At 45.2% G+C, this 16,473-nt stretch overlaps 1 protein-coding gene across 1 annotated transcript in view; it reads left to right on the plus strand.

The window, feature by feature from the left end:
• Positions 1-16,473, plus strand: part of TENM2 (teneurin transmembrane protein 2) — a 1,056,669-nt gene that overhangs the window by 845,107 nt on the left and 195,089 nt on the right. Inside the window, exon 8 of the mRNA XM_010863352.1 lies at positions 8,306-8,501. Coding sequence (XP_010861654.1) covers positions 8,306-8,501 — 196 coding nt within the window. The remainder of the gene's footprint in view (positions 1-8,305; positions 8,502-16,473) is intronic.

The raw sequence follows: 16,473 nt of genomic DNA on the forward strand, positions 1-16,473 counted from the left end.
CCCTCTGAGGCTGACTGCTGGAGTGAGGACCCCAGTTCCACCCCTTGCCAACTCTAGAGCAAGTGATGTAACCTCTCTGTGCCTCAGTTTCCTCATATGCAAATGGGGATAATGATTCATGTTCAGGGGCTGTTACAAGCATTGAATAAGATCATGCATGAGACTCACTTAGAACAGTGCCTAGCCTCATTAAACGTCACCTTGTATTATCATCTGAGCAGTTAGCAAACAAAACCCAGGAAAACTGTATAGTGCTTAGTAAAACTTCCTAGGAACCTTTCCTCAAGAGGTTATGTCCTTTCAGTATTTGTATCACAAGATTCCACTGGACTATCGTACACTTCACTCTGGGTACTATTTTCTTTTGAGCCTGAAAGTTTTCATTCACTCAGTCAAGGTCTTTTCTGAGTATACCCACTGTATGCCAGGCACTGATCTAGACCCCAGAGGCACCATGCGAAGTAAAACAAACAAGTCTCCTATTCTCTTTTAGTTTATTTTTTCTGCATTCAAAGCTGGTTAACATTTATTTATTGGTTTATTTTATTGAGGTATAGTTGGTACACAACATTATATATGTTTCAGGTATACAGCATAGTGAGTCACGATTTGTTTTTTAATTCATTTCTGGCCGTGCTGGGTCTTTGATGCTCTGTGGTCCTTTCTCTCATTGTGGCGAGTGGGGGCTACTCTCTAGCTGAGGTGCGCAGGCTTATCACTGCGGTGCCTTCTCTTGTTGCAGAGCACAGGCTCTAGGGTGCTTGGGCTTCAATAGTTGCGGCACGTGGGCTCAGTAGTTGCCTTTCCCAGGCTCTAGAGCTCAGGCTTAATAACTGTGGTGCCCAGGCTTAGTCGCTCTGTGGCATGTGGGATCTTCCTGGACCAGGGATCAAACCCATGTCTCCTGCACTGGTAGGCGGATTCTTTACCACTGAGCCGCCAGGGAAGCCCAACAATTTTTAAAGATTACATTCCGTTTGAAGTTATCATAAAGTCTTCCAGTCTTAGGAAGTTTGTGTCTGAGAGTAGTGAGATGAAGTATAAATTAGCAGATAAGTGACAAGGTTTTTTTTTCCTCCCCAAAGAGTTTTTGATCATTTTTTGCTGAGAGCAGAAATGGAGAAGTGATCAGAGTACTTTAGAATGGATGGTTTAGGATGTGCTTTCTAAGGCCATGGTGTTTAGGCAGCCTTGATTGACAAGAAGCAGACAGCTCTGAGATCAGGAGGGAGACCTCGTGCAAAGGCCCTGAGGCTGGGATGAGCTTGGCATATTCCAGGAACAGAGAGGAGAGCGGTATGGCTGAAACACAAGAGAGAGAAGTTAGGAGGTGGACGGAGGAGATTATGGGCCGGGTATAGTCATTGCCCAGCAAAGGCATCCAGGCCTCTCTTGGCATCTTTTTTCATCATCTCCAGTGGGACATCTTCCTGTCCTCAGGTGCCCAACTCACTCTGCTCAAGTCTGACCCTAGCACTCCTCGGCTCTGCCTTGCTCCCTCATCTCTGCTTACTGGGTTCTTTGGGAAATTTACCAACCAGGCCAGTCACCAAATATGCTGGCAGCCAGCTACACCCAGGTTCTTGGAAAACTTCTGGCAACCTCCCACCATTAAGACTCATGCAAATCCAAGTTCAAGTCCTTGCTTGGCCACCAACCAGAGTCTGTGGCCCTGGGTGTGTTATTTAACTTCTCTAATAGCCTTTGTTCCTCCTGAGAAATGGGGATGAGAATAAGGTTTCTGGGAGGGTGAAATGAGATAACACATATCAGCTTTTGCATTTTGCCTGGCACATAGCAAGTGCCTAGAAAAAAAAAAAAAACTACTTCTTATTCTTGATGATTCTGTTTTCCTCTGCTACAAGAAGATATGTCATGAAAGAATCAGGAGTTACACCTATGTACATGTAGTCTCCTTGCTCCTTATGTCAGCAATCATGTTTGATTCTTCTCTATCTGCTCGATACTCACAATGGAGCCCAGCACGATGATTGTTACAGTCCTCAAATACAGGTGATGCTGTTTCCTGCCCGGAGGCTTGGGTCTTGTTCTCATAGCTGGGGGACAGACAACCCCGCAGTGCCCACACTGGGCCAGTCAGCACCTACTGAAGCAACTTGGACACCGAAGACATGGAGCCTGCAAGTAGGAACTGAAAATGACAGGCGAGGCCACGTGGAGGGAAGGCAACCGCTCCCCAACCCTCCCAAGCACGGCCCACCGCTCTCATCCTTCCATGCTTCCTGAAGCATTCAGCCCTTTGAAGGAGAGAAAAGAAGCCGTGCAGAGCTTTAATGAGGAATCAGCCAGACGCACTTTGCCACGGGCCTGGCTGGAGGCGGAAAGAGATGCACAGGCCCCCAGGAGCGACCCGCCGCTGCCAATCGTCACTGGACGCCACCGCAGCCTCCACACTCGTGTGGCTTCAAGCAGACCTCACTGACACATGCTGCTTCCCTGCAGTCCAACCACCTGCTGCACGTGCCTGGCTATCTAAGGCGGCATCAACATCAGACGTTGGAGGCTGGGGATATTGCCTGCGCGGAGCCAGGCACTGCAGGCTCTCCATGGGACAGGTCAGCGTTTGCCACTGCCCCCGTCTACATGGACCAGGAGCAAGCAGGTGGACCAGATAACAATAAACTTATTTGCCCACTCCCTGCCCTCTCCCAAGGTCCTGGCCCCAGTAGTAACTTCTTCCAGAAGGGCCATGAGTCTGTCTCTAACCTTGTCCTCTGTGGCAGGTGTGCGTTGGCATGGCTTCCAGAAGCATCTCTGAGCTGCGCAGTCGCTGCCTGCGGACGCACTCCCTCCAGGGAAAGTGAAAGGCCCCTCAGCTGTCTCCTCCAGGGCCCTGGGAAGCCACTAAGTTATCTTAATTACCATTCCTCCTGGGTCTCTGCCAAGAAGCAGGGGAGACTGACAGTCGGATCAGTCAAATATTTGCAGTGGATTCTTTGTTTGCCTCTAGAGCGCTCATGAAAGTTGCGTTTTCATGCCACTTTGGGGTATGACACATGACTTGGAAGCACAGCCCTCACATTTCATGCCAGCATGGGTTGTGTTTCAAAGGCCAAGGAGGAAAAAAGAACTTTAGTGGCGGGGTCGGGGGGCGGTTATTTCCGGTTATTGCACTGTCACCCTCTGGGTGACCTTATTGCCAGATCAAGAGAGACCAGCTGCCTTGGGAGACAGGCTTGCTCCTGCAGGCAGCTTATGCACTCCCACAGCCCCCAGTGGGACTGGGCCACGTGCTTTCTAATCCTCTTCCAGGGCTTCTGCAGATCTATCAGATAGGACGTGATAGGAAGCAACCTTCTTAGTCCTTCAAGCACAGCACGGTTTTCCGAGCAGCCCTGGATCCAGGATTGATCGTGATGGAGTTCTGTAACTGAGGAGGCACATGCCTCTGGTACAAAGCCTGAGTTCTCAGTCCCCAGCACTGGGGCATGAGACAGTGACTCTGGCCAGCGCTTAAGTCCTTGGCCTCCTTCTGGTATCAGCCAGGCTGCCAAGCAAGCTGGCCAGACTGCCGTCTAGGATTCCTAGAAGCAGAGGCTCTCCAGAACCAGATGGCCTCTGCACAAACCAGCTTCTTACTGCGCCCCTGCCCTTCCTGCCATGGAAAGCAGTCTCTGCCCTTGGCTGGCTTGATCCACCTTGTGTTTCTAGCCTCCAGCCCTCCCCAGGTTATAGCAGCCGTGAACGAGGCTGCGTGATGCTGCTTGGTACATGTTAACTAAAGAGGAGGGTAACTGTAGATTACACACCAGAGCACTTTTGAGAGTGAGAGAAGCAATAGGAGATGGGAACTAGGACACCCCTGGGCAAACAGAGGTAAATAGATAGCCTACACATAATAGGTGGAACTTAGCCAACAAAAGATGCTACATTCCTTCCCGGGTGATCCTCTCCTACCGCTCCTAAGGACAGAAAATTTGCTAACACTTACAGGCTTGCAGAGTGAACCAGGAAGGAAGAGAAGCAAGAAATCCTGAAGGCTATGCTGAAATAACAAATAAGCCTCAACATTTCTGTAGCTTACTTTTTCTCACGTACGCGTTGTATTTCGGCTTCTGTATACACCTCAGCGTGCTCACCACCAGAGTTTTGTGTCCATCGTTCACCATGCAGATGGCCCCTGTTACCCATTTTGTCTTCCCCGACCCCACTTCCTCTCTGGTAGCCACTACTGTGTTCTCTGCATCCATGGCCTAATTTAATAAGTGTTTACTGCTTGCTCGTGTCAGCATCTCCAGCTTCCCTCCAAGTGCAAATCTAGGATCCAGGCCACTCCTATTTTGTGACTCCATCATCTTGGGCTTTAAGAGAACTCTGGTTCTCTCAGGGGACAGACAGGTAGGGGGAGCGAGCAAGTAGGAGATATAGCACAGAAGAGTCCAGAAGGAGAGTAGTCACAACAGCTTACGTTCCTTGATGGGAACACCGTCACATGCTTGCAAGTAATGGAAAGGAAGGAGACTCTGATACAGACAATGACCAGCCATCTCTACTACAGTGGTCACTAAGCACAATGTCAAAGGAGAAAGAGAAGGAAGACGAGAAAGTCTGTAGGAAGAAAGTGTGCATTGGACACCATCTCATCTCATTTAGAATTGAAAAGGTGAAGTCGTAATGGCCATCTGAAGTCCCCTCTCAAATCTTGATGATCTCTGTGAATATACAGATTCCTTGGGCCGCAGTGTCCGTCATATGCATGACCTACACTGTGAGGGGCCTGACTGAGGCTCGCTGCCTCTAACTCTGCCCATGTATCTCCTACTCAAGAAAGCACACTAGAAGACAAGGAAGGGCAAGTGATTTATTATTAGAGGCAAAATCTTCTAACATTGCAAGTTAGTTTCCTGTCAATGGAATTCATTTGCAGATTCAGTATTTTATGTATTTGATATTTAACAAATATTTATTGATCAGACTCAGCTCAAGATGAATTAGATTTAACAATGAATTATCATCAGGATAGCATAAACTTTCAAAGTATGCTTACCATATGCAGGGGTTTCCCTGATGGCTCAGACAGTAGAGAATCTGCCTGCTATGCGGGAGATCCAGGTTCGATCCTTGGGTCAGAAAGATCTCCTGGAGAATGGAATGGCAACCCACTCCAGTGTTGTTGCCTGGAGAATCCCATGGACAGAGGAGCCTGGTGAGCTACAACAGTCCATGGGGTCACAAAGAGTCAAACACAACAGAGCAACTTTCACTTTCACAATATACAGACTACTTAGTATTCTAAGCACTTTACATACTTGCACTCGTTTAGTCCTTACAGCAGTATTATGCTGTATTATTATTATGTCTTGATATTTTGCCCATTTTAAAGATTAGGAGACCGAGGCATGGAGAATTGAGATGGCTTGTGCAAGTGTCATAGCAGGTAAGTGGCAGAGCATAGGTTCTAATCAAGCAGTCTAGTTCCAAAGTCCCCACTCTTAACCATTCTACCATGCAGGTGAAATCCCCGCCCTCCTGGAGTTTATGTTCTTCTGAGTAGACAGACAATAAGCAGAAAAACATTACAGTCATTTTCAAGGGTGATAAGTGCTTTGAAGGAAATAAAGCACAACAAAGAGATGCAAGACTGGGACACCTCAGACCCACACGTCCCAGTGCCGCAGGGTCACAGATTCTTCTTTAAATGAAAACTGCCCTCCTTGCTTCCGTGGAGAGAACTGAAGAGCCAGCCAAGACAGATGTCCCTTCTCTCTTCTGAAAAATGCCTTTCCCAGGGTCATTTGATTGGTTGTTGAACAGCGAGCACCACCGATGGTCCTAAGCCATTCCTGTGCCCCTGGGCTGGGCAGCCAGTTCAGAAAAAGATGACTGATGCCCAAATTAATAATGAGCAATGGTCCCACTCAAGTAATCACCTTCCCCGACCTGTTCCTCATGGGGGTGATAACTCGAATCCCAGGTGAAGTATATCCTTCTCACTTCGCCACCAAGGAAGCTACACTCATTCCTCTGGCTGACAGCAATTTGTAGACGTGGGTCTGGGTAGCCGGACATTTACGAGGTTGCTAAGGAACAAATGCCTTGGTTACAAGAGGCTCCAAAAGCAGTATCTGTTTGTCATATCCTTTCAGATCATTTATTTTATCCCATAAAGACAGCTGCGACCAATGAACTGTGGGATAGAGGGAAGCTAAATATGAACATTTGTTTCCTGAGAGATGGAGGAAATTTCTACTTCCTATACAACATCCCTCCCCAGGCCCCCAGACACAAAACTAAAACTATGTGCTTTCCTCCACAACCCTTACAACTTACAAGTAAGTTGTTCAGAGTCACAAAGTATTTCATGAAATGGTTATTATCTTTCAGGCACGGCCCTAAGCATTATCTCATGTTATCCTTGCAACATCCCCAAAAGGTGTGGGTATTATTCCCTAGCATGCAAACCAGGAAAGGGGTTCAAGAATCACCTAACTTCAAACGGGTAGCAAACGGCAGAGTCAGAATTCAAACCCAGGTTTATCTGACAGTAAAACCTCTGTCCCTAAGATTATAGACTCTTTTGTTTTCACTGATCATGTTTCAGGTGGGAAAAGTGGCAATTCTGCTGATGGGGAGGTCCCATTAGTGCATTTCCTAGCATTTCATTCTGTGAAGTTTGTGGAAATCTATGAAACCCTTTTCATGGCTTGAAAGTGGTGAGAGAGAGGTCCGTCCCACAGTGGTGATTTTTATCTGCTAAAGACCTACACTTTGAATGTTCTCTGGAAGTCACCATGCACATGACTTTCCCGTGCAATGATTTTGCATGAGTTCAAGATGATTCCTTTTCTACTGGGGTCTTATTGATTTTTTACTTGTCAACAATTAAGGAGACATGGCCACCTTCCTGGCCTTTTCCTTCATCCTTTCTGTCCAGCCCAGGTCAAGCCTTGTCCTGTCTTCCCTGAAAATGGTCCTCCAAAATCGTCCCCTTTTCTCTTTCACTATACCTAATCACGATGTTTGTCACTTCATGATTGGGTTTCTACAATGGCTTGGTAACTGGTCTTCCTGCTTCTTTCCATTCCCTCCTCTAGGACATCTCATAGGCTGCCTGCAAATGAACCTTAGAACATTCCTCTCATCATGTCAGTCACTGCTTACGTGTCTTCTGTGGCTCCGACCCACCCACCCCAGGATTTCGCCATTCCCTTGGACAGGCCCCCTTGGAGGACAATTGCTCTCCCATTCCCCCCACCCATTCCTGGAAGCCTTCACCCTCCACTCTGTCTCCCACTGATTACTTTCAGTTCTGAGCCTGTTTTCCATTGAAACAGAGTTTCATAGTTGATTGCTGGTAAGGGCCCAGGCATTGCACCTAAACAGATCTCGGTCCAAATTTTGCTTGCCCAGTTGGTCACTGGGTGACTTTGGGTATGTTTGCTGGACTTCTCGGAGTCTGTTTTCTTATTTGTAAAATAAGATACAAATAGGACCTGTCTTAGAGGGGTTTTGGAAGAACTGAATTAAATGATGGTGATAATAATGGTGGTCATGATAGCTCACAAGTACTTTGTGCTCTGATCGTATATCTATATGATCTTGTTGTTGACAACAACCTATAACATAAGCACGGCTATTTTCAGTTTTGAGATGGGAAAACTGAGGCACAGATGGGTGACAGTAATAAGTTCTAGTTTCCCTCTCAGGCAGTCTGGATCCTCCGCCCTCTTTCTTAGCACAGTATCAACCAGGGAATTTTTGTGGAAACTAATGCCCATGGCATTAATATGCCTCTGGTCAATAATGTGTTAACACCTCTGCTATAACTACTTTGATTAACTACTCTCCCACCTTTCCTTAGTAAATGATCAGTCAAGGGTATCTGGTATCTGCTAACATAGGTTAGTAATTCCTTACCTGAAACTCTTGGGGGTGCCAGATGCATTTTGGAATTCAGAATTGGGGGAATTATTTTAAAAAGTTATACTTGGCATATGCTACATATTATGCAACACCCTATTGAGGAATAGAGCAAAAACTCACCCCCCTTCCCCTCTCCCTCTCTGTCACACATACACACTCAAAAGAAAAAAATCATAAAAGCAGAAAAGATATTGCGGTCTATAGTCATAAAACTATTAGCAATAATTATAAGCACAATACGTGGTGACTGTTATTATTACAACTTTCATGACTCTTGTTTTACTTGTGACAAAATGAGTTTACAGTAAAATGTCCTCAGAAGTGTCTCTCAGTTAACTAGTGGGGCGGGAAGGGAGGGTGCTGGTCATGGGAGCAGGTGTGCACCCCAGGTCACACGTAGCAATCTCTCTTCTTTTCCCAGTATGACTTCATGGAGCGCCTGGACGGGAAGGAGAAGTGGAGCGTGGTCGAGTCGCCCAGGGAACGCCGGAGCATACAAACGCTGGTTCAGAACGAAGCCGTGTTTGTCCAGTACCTGGATGTGGGCCTGTGGCACCTGGCCTTCTACAATGATGGCAAAGACAAAGAGATGGTTTCCTTCAACACTGTGGTCTTAGGTAGGTACGGGATCTCTGAGGTGCTGTGTCATCAAAGAAAGCATGGAAGTGTCTGGCTTCTCTGCTGAAGGCACACCTTCCAAGGTGGTTCTACTATGTAGAGGGCCAACCAGCATCCTTAATTTAGGGTTCATAGTTTCATCCACCTAAAACTAGCCCTGATTAAAATACTATTGCTACTAATTCATGAAAAAGCCACTGTGAGTCCCAAGGATTGAGTTGCAATGAGGAACTTGGATCCAACCACCTGGCTCAAGCTCTGGCCACACGGAGTAGGCAAATCATTGGACTTTTGTCAGCCCCAGTTCTCCTGCAGTAAAATAGAACTAAAAAATCCCACCTCATACTATGAAATTAAATAAAATAAAGTATAAGTTATAAATCACTAAACGTATAGTAGATCCAGTAAATACTGACCGTTCATACCAGCTCACAATTTCTCTCAAAAACCAAGGAAAGTCCAAACTTAAAAAAAATTTTTTTTAAACCTGAAAAATAAGGGTGTAACCATAGAAGGACAGACTTCCCTGGTGGCACAGTGGTAAAGAATCCACCTGCAACGCAGGAGACTCATGAGACGTGGGTTCCATCTCTGGGTTGGGAAGATCCCCTGAAGGAGGGCATGGCAACCTGCTCCAGTACTCTTGCCTGAGAATCCCATGGACAGAGGAACCTGGTGGGCTACAGTCCATGGGGTTGCAGAGTCAGACATGATTGAAGCAACTGAGCAATAAGAAGGAAATCATATCTTTGTTCTCAGATTGGTAAATCTCCAAAAGCTTTACTTAAGCACTTGTCATGTGGGGCATATTTTAACACAACTTTTTAGTAGCTATTGAGGAAAAGCTAAGATTTTTTCCAAAAGTTCCCCTTATAAGTCAAATAACCCCTAAAAGGGCCATTTGAGAATATTTCATGAGTTGTCCAAAAGCAAATCCTAAGAATTTTAGCATTCATAGCACCTATAAATATTTTCATTGCATTTACTTTGTCATTAGGTTTTAATCGTCTGCTAATGATGATAACTGATCCTGGGCAGAACCTCTCTGAATCATGGCAGATTGTTAGACCCATTTCACAGATGAATAAACTGAGGTTCAGAAAACTGAGTCCCTCAAGGTCCCAGGATGTATAAATGATGGAGACAACATGGACTTCCAGGGATTATTCATTGCCTTTCTACAGCACCATGTTGTCCCAGCAGCATTCAGCCATAGACCTCATGGTTCTCTAGAAACCTGGAGAAGATGGTTGATCTAGGATTAAATCCTGCCTTTTCTTTCCCACATCTGACCTGGGAGGGTCACTTGCCTTCCCAAGCCTCAGTTTCATCATTTGTGGACAAGTAATGACCATGTCCTTGGAGGGAAGGATGATGTACCATCTCTTATGGAACCTGTCTGGAATGGAGCTGGTAATCACTCATGAGAGCTGATGACTTTTTAAGAGCACGTCTTGTGCAGCTGTTTTTCTCTTAACTTCATGTTAAGAACTTCCCTACTGGTTTCATGGATTGCTCTTAGGATTTCCCTGATCCTTGAAAAAGATATATAAGCCAACCTAAAATCCAGGTGGCAGCCATAGCTGCCAAAATCAGTATTTGGTATTTACCATAGACATGCGAAGAGTTGACTCATTGGAAAAGACTCTGATGCTGGGAGGGATTGGGGGCAGGAGGAGAAGGGGACGACAGAGGATGAGATGGCTGGATGGCATCACTGATTCGATGGACGTGAGTCTGAGTGAACTCCGGGAGTTGGTGATGGACAGGGAGGCCTGGCGTGCTGCGATTCATGGGGTCACAAAGAGTCGGACACGAATGAGCGACTGATCTGATCTGATAGCACTGAAGTTAATGCTTATTCCTCTGCTAAGAAAAGATGGGCCCTAACAGGGCAAGCCAAATGCTCTAAAGCAGTACTGGGCCTGCCAGAGCCCATGGACCAAATCTGGCCCACTGCCTATTTTTATAAATAAAGTTTTATTGGACCACAGCCACATTCATCTGTTGTCACATTGTGGCAGCTATAACAGGAGAGTGGAATGGTTGCAGCAGAGACAGTTTGACCCACAAAGTCTAAATATTTACTGTCACTTGACAGAAAAAGTTTGCCAAGCACTGCTCTACACTAATGGCATAAACTTTGTAACAGGAAAGTCACTGGAGAAATCTTCCAATAGTTTGGGAAAATTTCCAAGAGCATATTATGTACCAGTGAGGAAAAAAACCTAAAAGGATAAAAACCAGAACACAAAAGAAAGACACTGGCAATACATTTGGACCTAGTTTGAGATGTTAAGATAAAAAAAACAATCTTTTGCATAAGAATATGATGAGAAATGTGGAGAAGGCAATGGTACCCCACTCCAGTACTCTTGCCTGGAAAATCCCATGGATGGAGGAGCCTGGTAGGCTGCAGTCCATGGGGTCACACAGAGTCGGACACAACTAAAGCAATTTAGCAGTAGCAGCAGCATGATGAGAAATGATGTCTTTTCAGTTCCCTGTGTGGGTTTATTAAAAATTTTTTTTAAATCACATTTTTAAAATATTTTTATTGGAATAGTGTTGATTTACAATGCTGGGTTAGTTTCAGGTATACAGCAAGGGGAATTCGTTATACATATACATACATTCACTCTTTTTAGATTCTTTTCCTATATTGACCATTATAGAATGTCGAGTAGCATTCCCTGTGCTCTACAGTAGGTCTTTATCTATTTTATATACAGTAATGTGTACATCTCAGTCCCTATCTTCAACTTTATCCCTCCCCCACTTACCCTCTGACAACCACAAATTTATTTTCTACATCTGTAACTCTTTTTCTGTTTTGTAAATAAGTTCATTTGCGCCATTTTTTAGATTCCACATGTAAGCCATGTCATATATTTGTCTTTCTCTGTCTGACTTACTTCACTCAGTATGACAATCTCTAGATCCATCCATTTGCTTCGTGTTTAAAACTCAGAGGCTTCATACACACACCTCACGCACAGTAGCTGGCTTAGCTGGAGTCTACAAAGACCCAGTGGAATGGATAATAGCAAAACCAGTAACAGCAGCACATCTATAGAGAGTTGTCCATGTTCCAGGTCCCGTGGACTTGGCCCTTTTGGGGACCAGATCAGTCAACCCATAGAGTAGTTATAAGAGGTCAGGATTACCAATATTTTGTTTTCCAGTTGAGGAAGCCCAGGCTCAGAGAAGTTAACCTAAGGTCTCACATAGCTAGTAAGAAGTGGAGTCAGAATCAGCTCTCCAGAGCCTGTGTTCTTAACCACTGAATTGCTTTGGATTGTAGCCAGCTAAAACCCTCTTCCCTTCCACGCAGCAAGTTGTCTGGGGGCCATGTTATCTAATAATGGCTTCTGCCCTCCATCACCTTTATCCACATGGACACAGATGGAGGTGGTGAGATGCCCTTTCCCCTGAGCCATTACCCTCACTTCTCTGTCGGAGCTGGGAATAGCAATTCTACCCGGAGGATTTCTCTTGTCTGGACATAGCTCAAAGAGAAAGTCAAAGGTAATCGGCCTAATAGTTGGGCAGACATCTTGATAGAGCAATGATAGTAATTGGCCTGAAATGTAGGGAAAGGAACAGTGTTTTATTTGGTTCAGGGATTCTCCCACACATATCTATTATCAGACCATTCGCCGTCAAGAGCAGCCTGGAGCGCCGAAAGCCCCTGTGATATGAAACAGAAGGAAGGACATTAGACGGGTGTCAACCAGCCATCACGCTAAATATACCTTTGACTCAGGGAAGTCTTCCGATGTGTTTTGGAGAGAAGCAGCCTGCTTTCAGAAATGAGTTTCATCTCAGGGGACTATGGAGTGGCATTCTTGAAGTGTGGTGCACATTTCAGGGAGGCTGGCCTCCGCTTGAGTAAAAATCCCATTTCCTGGTCTTTCATCACCCGCCTTGTTTCCTCAAGAAAACTTCAACCAGGATGAGAAAAAGGAAAACTGATAAGATTTCAAGAGTAATATTTAAATTGAGTGTTGAAAAAAGGTGATTGAGGGAAGTAGGTTCCTTCAATATTTCGGCAGTATCACATAATTGTTGCTTTCCTCAAAAACTGTAGAAATGCTTCCAAGATAAGACCTGGGGGAAATTGAATGAAAAGTACTCCTCATTGCAATTTTTGCTTATTCTGGATTCTCCTCTCCTCTGAGATGTGTGTGCATACACACACATGTATACACACAAACACTTTAGTAACTCTTTACCAAGGATCTGCTGCTGCTGCTGCGTCACTTCAGTCGTGTCCAACTCTGTGTGACCCCATAGACGGCAGGCCACCAGGCTTCCCGTCCCTGGGATTCTCCAGGCAAGAACACTGGAGTGGGTTGCCATTTCCTTCTCCATTGCATGAAAGTGAAAAGTGAAAGTGAAGTCGCTCAGTCGTGTCCGACTCTAGCGACCCCATGGACTACAGCCTACCAGGCTCCTCCATCCATGGGATTTTCTAGGCAAAATTACTGGAGTGGGGTGCCATTGCCTTCTCTGTTCCAAGGATCTACTATGTGCCAAACATTGAAAATACCTCAGTAAACAGTTCAAATCTGGTCTCTTCCTCATAGAACTTGATGAGAGGAGACAGATAGGTAAAAAGGCAATTATAGGAGCTAGGGGAGGGTAATGGAAAGGGTACAAAACCCAGGTTGAGGGAAATAGATTTTGTTGTTTAGTCACTGAGTCCTGCCCAACTCTTTGTGATCCCATGGACTATAACCCTCCAGCCTCCTCTGTCCATTGAATTCTTCAGGCAGAAATACTAGAATGAGTAGCCATTCCCTTCTCCAGGGGATCTTCCAGACCCAGGGATTGAACCTGCGTCTCCTGCATAGACAGGTGGATTCTTTACTGCTGAGCCACCAGGGAAGCCCAGAGAAGGAAGATTAGATAGAAGCTAAATGTTTTCTAAACTGAGACTTAAAGATAAATACGTCAACTAAAGAGCAAGGAGTTTGTGCAAAATCCTTGGTCCTTTTCCTTGGGACTGTGATGGTTAAGAGCTTCCTATCCTCGCTGCTCTGAGGATGCTCGGTTGGAGAACAGGGAGCTTTGGCCTGAGCCATGTCAGTTTCCACCAAACCATTCCCAGACCAAGCTGCTCAGTGAGACTCAAGCTCCACTTTGCTGTCCGGGTGACTTCTGAAAATGCAAGCTGGATGATGTCATTTCTATTTTGAAAACTTTTCATTTGTTCCCGTTGGTCTCAGAATAAAATCTAACTCATCCACATGGCCTCTGGGGCTTTGGAGGATCTAGTTTCCCCAGCTCCACCTTATGTCACTCTCTTCCTTCTTTCTACCCTCCAGCCACATGGGATTCACCTATGCTGTTTTCCGCCAGGGTGCCTTTGCATATCTTCCTCCTGTCTGGAGTACTTTTGTCTTGCTCTTCACTTGGCTTTTCCAGTTCACCCTTATATGTCACCTGCATGGAATAGTGAGGCCCTCCCTGGCCATCCTCTCTAAGTAGCTTCCTCCTCTTACTCCCTTTCACAGTATCCCATTCTTTTCAAAGCACATATCATGATTTGTGCAGGGCAGGGCAGGGGAGGGGGTTTGCACCATGCTGCACGGCATGTGGCACCTTAGTTCCCTGACCAGGAGTCAAATCCCTGTCCCTGCATTGCGAGCACATAGTCTTAATCACCGCATGGCCAAGAGAGTCCACGTACCACAATTTTTACTGTATTTGATGATTTTTTTTAACCTGTATTCTCTATAACAGTGGAAGTTCTGTGAGGACGAGACTATGTCTTTCCTAGTCACCACTGTATTCAACAGTGCCTTGTAGGGTGCCTTGTATCATTCTCCAGGCAACAATACTGGAGTGGGTAGCCATTCCCTTCTCCAAGGGATCTTTCTGACCTAGGCTCAAACTTGGGTCTCTCACATTGCACGAAAATCCTTTACCATCTGAGCCACCAGGGACACCTCATTATGTATAACAGATGCTCAATTAATAAAGTAAACCCCCCTTTCAAGGACTGTGGCAGGTCTGAGATCTCACCCTAATTGTAAGCTAACATATTATTAGCCAGCCACAGCGTCATCAATGTTATCCGAAGAGGGGGTGCTCCTGGGTAAGAGACAACAGGCTTTATTCCTCAGAGCAATGTAATTTCGAGAATACCAGCCTATGTGCAAGTTTCCCAAACACCAATTCCCACAGGGCAACACAGACAGGGCCAGGTGACAGCTGCACAGGCCGTGGGTTACATTATGTACAACTCTTCATTTACTATACTCCAGTCTCCACATGGGCAGTGAGCCTGCTCTTGCTTTTCTCCAGAGGGAGACATTCTCTTTATTCTACTGGACAGTAACTAAACCTGGCCTTTGCTCTGAAGACAGATGCTATATCTCCTAAGGCTGTTCACTGTACAGACAGCCTTTCAAAAGATAGTCCAGAGCTAAGGCAGTCGGTGCCTCTGCTCATAAAACATTCAGAAACACACGAGACCCATGGCAAGTTATCTCCTACCATCGTGTGAAATTGCTGGCTTTTGACCTGCCAAAGCAGCTACCTCGTATGATTCAACCTAATGCTTTTTGAATGAAAGAAGGAAAGGGACAATGAGTAGATGAAACATGAAACAAATTGATAGCCACTTGGATGCTTCTCAGCCCACCTTTATAGAGCCAACTTCAAGGATTTGATTCTGCAGTGATAATTGTTGGACACTAAAGAAATTGGCTTGGGAATTCCCTGGAGGTCCAGTGGTTAGGACTCTGCACTTTCACTGCTGAGGGAACGGGTTCACTCCCTGGTCCGGGGACTAAGATCCACAAGCCACACAGCGCAGCCAAAAACAAAAAAAAAGAAGAAGGAAAGAAATCGGCTTGATACTGATTTTGGAAAACACAGATAGACTTCTCGAATTCTCCTACTGCCAGAAACCAACCACAGCCTGATTCTAGAAGATGAGAGCTGAGAAGTGCAACTATAGAAAGAAAGCATGGTTTGGTTTTTCAGTCCAGAGTGGAAATAAATGGGAAATTCAGTTTAAAGGAAGGCCTTACCGTTCCATTAGGGACAATTAGACTTCATAGTCTCACGCACATCACTAAGCCAATGTCCCTAGCTCTCCACGGACTGTGTCATGTCATCTTTGGGGCACAGTGGCTTTTCATCATCTTAGTAATTTAGAACCTGAAAGTCTAAATGTGTTTATTTGAATGTAAGGCGAAATGAGGATAATAATAATCATAATTTTAAAAGAATACATCTACTGCTGTGCAGACCCAAATCAACATGAAAAAGTTCCAAAATGATCCCTTTGAAGGCATTTCTTGAGAGTACACATAGCAAAGTAAATCATGAAATAAGATGGCTATACAGGTGAGAACAAGGGTGAACTAATTGATTTTCACAAAAAAAAAAAAAATCTGCAAAAAGCTAGGCATAAAAGGACTTTTGTACCACCCCAAACCTACTACTTAATGAATCCCCAAATCATGCCAAAATTGATCAGTCTTAGGTATTTAGACTTTCTTTCTTTAATGCAGGGGATTTTTTTACTCTGCGAACCTGAGATCAGGAGCACCTCTGTCATTTGGAGAATCATTCTCTATACTTGAGGCTAAAAGCTGATATCTCAAACCAAATCTCATATTGATAGGGTGATATTGGGGACAGGCTGAGGCTTACAGTGTTTCAATCTTGCCAGCATAGAACACTGCAATTTTTAAATTCAGATAAGTAGTTTCTTTTGAAAAAGCAAAAAATGCAATAGTACTATACTCAAATTCCTGCCTGGGCTAATCCCATGGAGAGCAGTGGTTACAGCCATGCATTGTCCAAGCTGCCCTAGTCCCCACCCATCCCTGTTCTCCTACCTCGCCCACTTCTCCTTACCAGTCCCCAGTAGGCATCCGAGGTTACTGCCACTGCTCCTGAAAAACAGTAGGTGGCTGGCTACTAAACTGCTTCACCAGCAAGCAGAGAAAG

The sequence above is a fragment of the Bison bison genome, unplaced genomic scaffold, assembly GCF_000754665.1.
Source record: "Bison bison bison isolate TAMUID 2011002044 unplaced genomic scaffold, Bison_UMD1.0 scf7180017864490, whole genome shotgun sequence".
Classification (NCBI taxonomy): domain Eukaryota; kingdom Metazoa; phylum Chordata; class Mammalia; order Artiodactyla; family Bovidae; genus Bison; species Bison bison.